This window comes from Eleginops maclovinus, chromosome 14 (genome assembly GCF_036324505.1).
Source record: "Eleginops maclovinus isolate JMC-PN-2008 ecotype Puerto Natales chromosome 14, JC_Emac_rtc_rv5, whole genome shotgun sequence".
Classification (NCBI taxonomy): domain Eukaryota; kingdom Metazoa; phylum Chordata; class Actinopteri; order Perciformes; family Eleginopidae; genus Eleginops; species Eleginops maclovinus.
Window position 1 is genome coordinate 4256076 of NC_086362.1, and position 9667 is coordinate 4265742.

General features: G+C 42.7%; 1 protein-coding gene across 2 annotated transcripts in view; it reads left to right on the forward strand.

Moving 5' to 3' along the window:
• chd3 (chromodomain helicase DNA binding protein 3) overlaps positions 1-2004 on the forward strand; it is a 30126-nt gene extending 28122 nt beyond the window's left edge. Inside the window, exon 40 of one of the 2 annotated variants that reach the window (XM_063900995.1) lies at positions 1452-2004. In XM_063900995.1, the coding sequence (XP_063757065.1) occupies positions 1452-1708 (257 nt within the window). In that variant the 3' untranslated portion in view covers positions 1709-2004. The remainder of the gene's footprint in view (positions 1-1451) is intronic. The other variant, XM_063900994.1, reaches the window with a different exon arrangement.
• Positions 2005-9667: the final 7663 nt, after the last annotated feature.

The window sequence follows — 9667 nt, forward strand, 5'->3', positions numbered from 1 at the left end:
TTTATCTCCCCGCGCAGCTTAAGTTGCGAAACCTGCCACAAAGGGGTCCATATTGGAAAAACACATCTGCAGCGTCTGATGTGGCTGCCAGATAGACACCTGAAATAGACATTACCCAAATCAAACAGGAACGTGCTGACTGCTATATTAAGGCATTTTCATCTCTTAACATGTCCCACCTCAGAAACCTCCGGACTCAGCAGTAACGACACATTGTGCAACAGCCAAAGTCTGGCGCGCTATCAAACCTGTCTGTGTTTGCTTCTCCGAGCATGTTTACTTTTTTCCCCCAATTGTGGCTCTGATTAGTTATTGTGTAAAAAAAAAAAGAAGAAAGAATTTGTTCTGTCTTGTCCAACTCTCCTCGCCTGCAGTGTGTCAAAGGCAGCCTGTGAATTTATTTCCTCGTAATGAGTTTGGTAACGGCATGTGCTCGCCAGACGCACTGCATGTGTGTTCGTGTTGGGAGATGTTTAGATTGCGGCGATGTGGCAAAGATAACTGGTAAAACCCGATAGTCCCCGATAGGTTTGCCCTAGAGAAACCACAACACCCAGCGCTCTCTCACTCAGAGGATCTTGATTTATGTAATTGTAGACCGAGACATCTGTCAAAGGCATTGCATTTTAGAGAGCCAGGGCCTATCTCTGAAAATGTCATTATGCTTTGTGTCTGGCCATGCCAAGAAAACATTTCGGACTTTGTACCGAGGTATTTTGAGAGGGACGGAAACCGCAGAAGGCGTTTGGTTGTGTAAACGTCGTGTTGTGACTCGTGGAGCGGCGGGAGGGCTGGGCCCGGCGCTGGCTGTTCAGAAATAGTCGAACGCAAGAGGTTTTTTTTCTTTGCTTGCGGGGGCCTCGCAGTGCAGTTGGAACACCCTGAACTCTGGCAGGGCACATGCACGCAAACGAGGCCACATTTATGGTTCTGATTGGGGTCGCGCTGGTTCCTGACCTCAGCCGGGGAGGGAAAGGAGAGTTAAAACAACACAATTCTCTGATTCTGCGACCTCCTAGCTTCCCTCCGTTAATAGCCCTCTCCTGAGAGAAGCTCCCTCACTTGAGTACACAAAACATATCCAGAAATATGCATGTCTGCTGTGGCACTTTTAAAAAAAGAACTTTAGCTGCACTCTGTGAACTACAACAATGTAATGATACACCCAATGCTCCAGCGAAGGATTGTTCTGTGCTGTCTCTCACGATATCTCTTGAACTGCATTGTTTGGAAAACTCGTTTCAGGAGGAAGCTGCTCATCAAAGGAGTCCCACACACTAGGCGTAGAGATTAGGGCCCTTCAAGTGGAGCACACTTGTCCTCTGCGAAGCACCCGTCCTGCTGAAGTGACTAAAAGACAATTCCCTACGGGGACGAGTAAAGTGTGACATTTCCCTGCTCCCCCCCTCTCCGAGTCTCCACTACAGTCTGCCGCTTGTCTGCCCCCACAGAAGCCGCTGCTGGGGCCACCGGGGGAGCTGCGTGGGGAGCCGCCGGAGGGCCAAACGCTGCTTGCCAGAAGACCAAGGAGCACGACGTGGGGCAGCGGCAGCGGGTGGTGGACCTCTGGAAGGACGGCAAATCCGAGGGGGCCATCGGGCAGGAGCTGAGGATGCCCAAGTCCACGGTGCACAGCATCATCGTCAAGTACCGGCTCAGCAACACCGTGGAGAACCTGCCGCGCAACGGCCGACCAAAGAAACCCTGAGTGGGGGGAAGGGGACATAGGAAATTTGGATGGAAAATCCAGGAATGTAACAGAATAAAAGGTCGAATGCATGAAGAGGAAGTCCAATGAGGACCCAAAGACAGAGCACTTTGACACTGCCGGAATGTGAGGAATAAAAAGGGGAGCGGTAAAGCTCACTGGATAATACAAAAAAAAGACGTGGCGGCGCTTGAAAGAAAACAAGCAATCATTTGCAGAGAGAGACGACCAACATAAGGAGGGAGAGGTGAGGAGCTGGCTCCGAGATCAAGCTCTAATGATGCATAGGGCGGCGGGGGGGGGGGGGGGGAGGGAGGCCGAGACAGAAACAAGAGAGATGACCTGTGTGGAACAAACAAATCTTGGAGAAAACAGGCGCTACTGAAAAAAACTCAGGAGGGAAAGAGTGAAAAACAGACGGTATGTTAATGCAATCACAGGTTTTTCAGGAACGGATAGGAATGCAGCCGCTCAGACAGATTCCTCTCTAGACTTTCTGTTTCCCCCACTGAGCCGAAAAAAAGATTTCCCCCCGGATCAATTCTTCATCCGCCGGCTGACCTGAACAAGCCCGTCCCCTCGCTCTGACCCTGTACTCCCTCATTCCTCTGCAGCCCTCCAACCCCCCCCCCCCCCCCCCCCCCCCGCCCGCCTCTCTTTGTCAGTCTCACACATACAGTATATATAGCTATACACCGTGGACCTCACACACAACCTACGAAACCTGCAACAAAAACTGAGTTTCTGCTTAGTTGACATCGAAACCCCAAATAGAAAGGGATGAACTCAGATGATCTGAAAAGGAAAGATGGAAAAAGGGAGATTTTTTTAAAGTATAAAACACTTCTTTCCTTGGACTCTTTGCCCCAGCATTCCTGAGTCTAACCGAGCGTAGAACCGTAGACATAAAAAACATTGCCTTTGTCCAACAGTCAGTCGCAGCGTTGCTCTGACAACATGTACTGTATTACAAAGCATATTTACTATTGCACCTTTTTCCGTGGGGGGGGGGGGGGCGTTACTTAAAGGGGAATATCACTCCACTAAGCTCATATTTCCTGTTTTTAAGCCGAGCAGATATCGGTATTTACTAGCCGCTCTTCCTCAAAGTTAAAGAGTGTAATCTGTCATCGCAAAGGAAAAGGGAGACTCACTTTGAAGCCTCTGGGGGACTTTTTTTTTTGTTCCTCGAGCTTCTTTATTGTGACAGCGTGATGGATTCCACGCTGGAAAATGTCCCCTGATCCCCGAGAAAATAAAACACTCTGGACTGCATCATCGTTTTTCCACCTCGGTGCGTGCAGTCGAGCTTTACATCCCAGACTCCTCTGCCTCTTTTCTGCAAGGGGGAGATGTGAAAATTCACAGTCGACACTTTTCTACGACCTATGAGTATTTCTAAGCTAAAATTGAGTGGTATTTCCCTTTAATCTGAAAGGACATAAAGACCAGAGAAGTGTGGCAGTTGTGCGGCCTGCAATGAAGACTTACTGTATGTGTGAAGGGTGCTGTGTGAATGGGTTTGTTTTTTTTTTACATGCGAGTAGGTGCATGGTAGCACTGGCATTTGAAATCTAAAATAGGTCTTATTTAAAATGTTCAATATTGGTGCTAATAAATCTATAAGAATATAAGCTATTAAAACTACTATTATGTCTTTGTTACAAAATAAGCTAAACTTCACACATCTTCTATTCTGTGTTAACACAACCATTACTTAATTACTGTATAATGATACTGTCCATAATGTGCAAATTAAAGCTCACGATAGACTTACAATAACTCGAATTAGCATGTGTGAAGTGAATAGACTCTTAATGATATAGCTAAGGAATATCACTCCGCAGTTTCAGGACAGTTTAGCGTCTTTCAGCTCATCGTTTTGGTTTAACCGCACCCACTTTTTCCTTCAGTCTCCGGGCTCTCATCAACATTGTTAACTAGAAAATCTGATAAACCCACTGTGCACTACTAGCCCAAAACAAAACAATGTTAGCGACTAGCTTGTGGCGCATTTAGCAGCTGAAGAGCAAACGAATTCATTCAGGAGTTGGTGGAGCCCAAAATGGAGCTAAAAGGAGAGATTAATGCACTTAAACTCAGTTGGTTGACAGGAACACTACTCCAAATGAAACATGATATTACTCCATGTCTGTATCTCTTTTTTGTAAGGGGATTATACCAATGTTTTGCTGCTTTTAATTGCTCAAAAGACACATTTTCAGGGAAATATCTGATCAAAGATAAGTAGCCAAGACTAAACATCTGACCCACTTTGATTTCTTACCAGTTTTAGAGACGTTCACATCGTGAGCCCAGCCTTGAAAGAAAACATGAAGCAAATCAGTTTAACAGTTATATTCTTGATTTGCTTTCAAACTCTTTCGCAACATTTGAACTCTTTCAAGTCAGACAGACTCAAATCAAGCAGTTGCTCTTTTGTTCCCAAACACTTGACAGTTGAGATGCAGACGGTTGTTCCTGATGAAAGGTTTTGGCATGGATACACACACGCAAATGCTTTTCAGTAAGCATTTCCTGCCAACATGGCAGCAGTCGCTTCTCTCAGATAGTAGTAGGGACCTGCAGGGAGAGACATTACGGCCAGGAATGTTTTTTATTGCCTTTCTGGACTTGAGATGCTCCATCCAGACCCAAATGCCAGAGTTTTAGCGGAATAATGGTTTAGGTTTTAGGAATTCTTAGAGTCCAGATGTGGTCTGTTTAATTTATCATATTTTTACTGTAACTACAAAATATCACTGCCAGCATAACTGTCTAACACTGTCTTGTTAATGTCTCTGCGTTTGGACGGACAGAGGTGAAGTCTTGCTTAGTGAGTTTGGCATCGCAGAGGGAATCTGTTATCTGGTGGAATATGCCTTTTTTTTCCCCGTAGAAGACATTTACTTAAAGAATGTTGTAAAGCCAATGAGTGATACTTTAGCTACTCGGGTCAGAAATGGCCCGGAAAAGAAACTGGTGTATTCGTTTTCAGTGATGCCAAACAAACTCATGCTTCAATAAAGAATCCGACAATAATAAAAACGCTGAAAAATACTTAAGAAAAAAGTGAAGATTTCAATCACTACACAAATTACAGTAAACCAGTATTTCAATTAGAGAGGAACTATTCACGACATCGAACTGCTTTTATGAATTTAGGACAAAAACATTGCCAATAACCATCTTTTCGGTACTTTTTGGAACAATTACGACCTAAAAATGTACAAACCGGAACATTTTAGCTAAAAAATATACATGTCAGCGCTCTCTGGGGGACAACGTATGTAACTGCATCTTTTCCATATCTCTACAGTCCTTTTTTTATATTGGCCACAGCGACATATGGGTATTTAGTCTTCTTTCCCCATCCTGAGCTGATTTTTATCCCTTCATCATCTTTCCGTCTTCTGTTTTTGGATTCTTTTTTTTCCGCTCTGCACTGTAATTCCTCTTGCTCTTTCACCCGGTCTTTACCTCCATTTGTTTTGCTTCTTATCAAATGTAATCTCCTCTCACACACACTCACTTACTTTCTCTCTATCCCTTCTGTTGGCCTCAACTGGCAAAATGCCACAAGTTTTCCCATGAGTGCCCCCCAACCTCTCTCTCTGGTTGAAGAGACACACACATAGTCATAGCCTTCAACCCGTACACTCTTTATCGCATCTTTGATCTGCACGGGGGTATTATGACAGTTTATCTTTCCCCGTGGCGCGATTGAGAGAAGTGCGCTGTTGGTCTATTCCTGGCTTTGTTTTGAAAGGAGCGCTAAACTCGCCGTTCCACTCCCCGAGCAAATTCAGGATACACACACACCCCTCAGCCAGCCAGCTGTGCAGACGTGTAGAAAGAAGATATCTGTCATGCATGTGTGCGTTTGTGTGTCCGTGACCTCATGTGCCTGTGTGTGAATGTGTGTGTTAACTCATTGCCGGCCTCACTCTCTCCAGGTTATGCATTTCTGGGGTTTTATCATTATTGTTATATGATATATTGATGTACTGTATTATGCAAGTTTGCTCATTAAAAAGGATATCAGAGTATTATCAACAAGCCTTAACGCAGTTTCTCTTTCAGTCATTCAGTGTGATACCTTGGCTGCATTATCATAATGATTGACAGATCACCGCTTAGATGTTTCTAGAAACTAAAGCCATATTTCCCATACATCTTGGCATATGTGGCGAAGAGGAAGTATCATCTTCCTCAATCCCTTGTGACATCCTGAAGAATAAAGTTCAAAAAGTAGGTCAATAGAAGTTTAAAATATCTAAAAACAACCAGAGTTTGAATTTAGATGTTTTTTTTGGCTAGTGCTTGTCTGGTTATAGAGAAGAAAATGAACCAATAACATTTTTTTTTTTAGGTTTCTTAAGAAAGAGTAAGAATAACTTTTAACCTCTGAGTTGTACTGATTTCCTGCAACTACCCTACTGCCTGCTAATCATTTGTTGATGTTAAAAGTGCTAAACTTACTGCAGCACCTTTAAAGGGGCCCTATTTTGCTCATTTTCAGGCGCATATTTGTACTGTGACATGTTTTCACGCTCTCATGTTCAAAAATATCTTTATTTTTCTCATACCGCCTGTGCTGCAGCACCTCTTTTCGCCCCCTGCAGGGGACTTTGGGATTTTAGCCTTTGCAGACCATTTACATGCACACAAACCTATATAACACAATACAGGAAATAAAGCATAATAGGGCCTCTTTAAAACCCTGACACGCCATTTGAAACATGAAACTATCTGCTTGGATTACTTGGGAATGTACAATAAGACACATCCACAAGTAGTAGTTTTAATAGTACATACCAAAATGTCCAATTGTGAAACCTATTGGACATTCACCATAACACCAAAGAGGTCTTTGGCATTTGGTTCATGAATTCCCAAAAGATGTTTATTCACAGTTCTGAAATGCTTTCTAAATGTGTGTATTACTTGCGTGAGTAAGAACAATGATTCATAGAGAATTTGCCGGATAACAACGGAGAGCAAAGACCAATACATGTTGAACTGAATCCAACTATCTCTCCCTCCCTGCAGCGTTGAACGGGCCACCCATGTCTGTAAAGAAGGAGCGTGAAGTGGAGCTGCTAGTAAACCGGCGGGAGCAACGCAGCGGAGAGGTCATCTGTATCGACGACTAGACTACACACACACTCGGAAACCCATCTGCTGCAAACATTATCTCCAATTTCTCTTCAAGGAAGTTTTTACGCTAACACATCCAGTATTAGAACTTACTGTCAGATCTTCTTAAACTTTCCCTGAAACACTACACATGAATACAGTACACACACACACACACACACACATTCATGCACACTCATGCACATATGCACTTAATGTCCACACACACACACACACACACACCCCTACAGTACATACACTCCGATATTGTCTCATAACTTCTTGTGACCTTTTCTTGTCTGCCTCAAACCATTATACTCCTCATAAGCGGGGCCTCTTCACACGGGCCTCCTCCTCCTCTTGGGATGCTTCTAACCTCATCTACACACACTCACTCCCACACACACACACACACACACACACACACACACACACACACACACACACACACACACGCACAACGCTCAACCCACCTCAACCCTATAAACCTTTTAGATCTCTCAATAGACCATGTAACCTTCCTCCTCCTCCTCCTCCCCTCCCCGACAGGAAGCTGCATGTGAAACTAAGTCATTTCAAACTCCATCCCCCGAAGCATGTTTAATCACAATAATGCTGTCTTGTGGAAAGGGAAAAAAAATGGTGTCAAGCTGTGCCTACAGTTGTTTTAATACTGTTTATAATTCTCCCAATTTCTCAGTCTGAGCAGCTCCAAGCACAGCTTTTCTTTCCTTTTAATAAGTAGTACAGCTTCAGATACAAACACAGGCAGGTATGATAATTATATTCAGGACTCCTTTGACCACGTTTAGTCTTCGCCACCGCTTCCCTGGTTCTAGTTATGTAAAACGCTTTGAGGTATTTTGGGGGTTCGCTACAATGCTTTTTTGGGGGGAAACCTCCAATGAATGTTTATAACCTTTTCATAAAGCAAGTCAGTGTTATTAAAACCTATCCATCACCCTGAACACTCCTCTTTAACGCCCCCTCACTCAATCTTTCTCCCCCCCCAAGTTTCTATTTCTTTCTACAAAATCCTGTGATATACTTTGCATATTTAAGCAGCTCATTCGTGTTCTCTTGTGTTTTTACTCTCATGATTATGACTATTGTCGTTTTGTGTTCTCGTTGTTGCTTTTCGACAAAGAGCTTCTACCAAAAGATACATTTTTTTGTAACGGGAAAAACACGATTCAGTATGCGCAACACACAAACGCACCTTTTTGCGATGTTTTTTGTCCTATAATTACAAGAGAACGCAAACGAAGAAGTTGAGCTCACTTCAGAGTTAGACATAATGCAAGAAAACTTGTTTTTCTTAATTGTTTTTTAGATTTGGGGCTTGCAAATGACATATACATATATAGAAAATAGGCCATATGTTACCCTTAATGCGTCTTTGAGCAGAGAGATAATGTATACTATGTAACCCAAGTAAAAATACACGGTTGTTATCTGGAAAATCAACGGCTGGAAACTCATTTTATATAAAGCATCATTAAAAATCGCCTTAATAAACATAGCGGAACAAATGTAAAATCATTCAACTGAATTAAGAACCTGATGTCAACCTGTAAATCCAAGTCTGCTTTAAGTTGAAAACAAAATACAGCTACTGTAGGAGTTAATTTCTCACAAATCCCAGATATTTTACTCATATCGTCCAAGCAAGTAGTCTCAGTCCATTTTATGAATTATGTTACAAATGTTTTTGCAACCCCTGAACTAAAATGTTTTAAAGCACTTACATTTTTTTTTTAAACTTTAACTTTGTCTTCTCTCCAGATTTTGTGTTCATTTCTGGGTATCTTCTGTCACTGTGTATGTAGTGGTGCCGCTCAAATGGCGGTGAAACATGTCAATGATGACGCATCACCTTTTATTTCTTTCTTTTATTTTTTGTTTGTAATAAAACTGAATGAAACGATAAAAAGCACCGTGTGGATTTTTCTTTTAAACAGTTAATAGTTTAAGACTGACAGGGATTTTACTGTATGTAGGCTACTTCTCCTTTTGATACTTGAAGTGCATTTTGCTGATAAAACACACAGACCGTTATTTACATAATGGGTTAAAAACAACTTTAATGTAGTGGAGTATTACAATGCTTTCTGTATTTGTCAAATTCCCCCACTGGCCTTTGCTATGTTTCGTGCTAATTACCCAATTGAGCCCTAAAGCAGAGGTCTTCAACAGGGGGGTCGCGACCCCCAGGGGGTCCGCGGAGGTACTGCAGGGGGGTCGCGAAATCTTTGGTTGATTAGACAATTTTTTATATATATATTTTTTTTTTACAAACCGTTTTTTCCCACAAATTGCAATGTCTTTAAATGCACAACACAAATCCAAAATATTATAGCGAACGGAAAAATGGAGGCAGATGTGCCAATCACGAGGCCGTGTGACACACGCTGGCTCATAGACATAATATTATGTCTATGAGCTGGCTCTGTCAGGTTCCCCGTGATTGGACGAGAGCCTATTCAGGCCCCAGTTTACTGAAGACCCAGACACAGAGATGCACGCAGCGACATTATTGAGAAGACCATACATATAAAATGGATCGTTTTGTAACTCGAGCGAAAAAATCAACAAGCACAAGCGAGATACCATCCACCAGTGAACATGCAAGTGACGAGGCAGAACCTGCTGCGCCTGCAGATGTTGCAGCTAATAAGGGTAAGCGCAAAAGGGAGAAGACACGAAAATATTCAGATCATTATCTGAAGTTCGGGTTTACCTTTAAGGAGACAGATGGCATTGAGTTTCCAATGTGTGTCATTTGCTCTACTGTTCTTTCAAATGAATCTATGAAGCCAT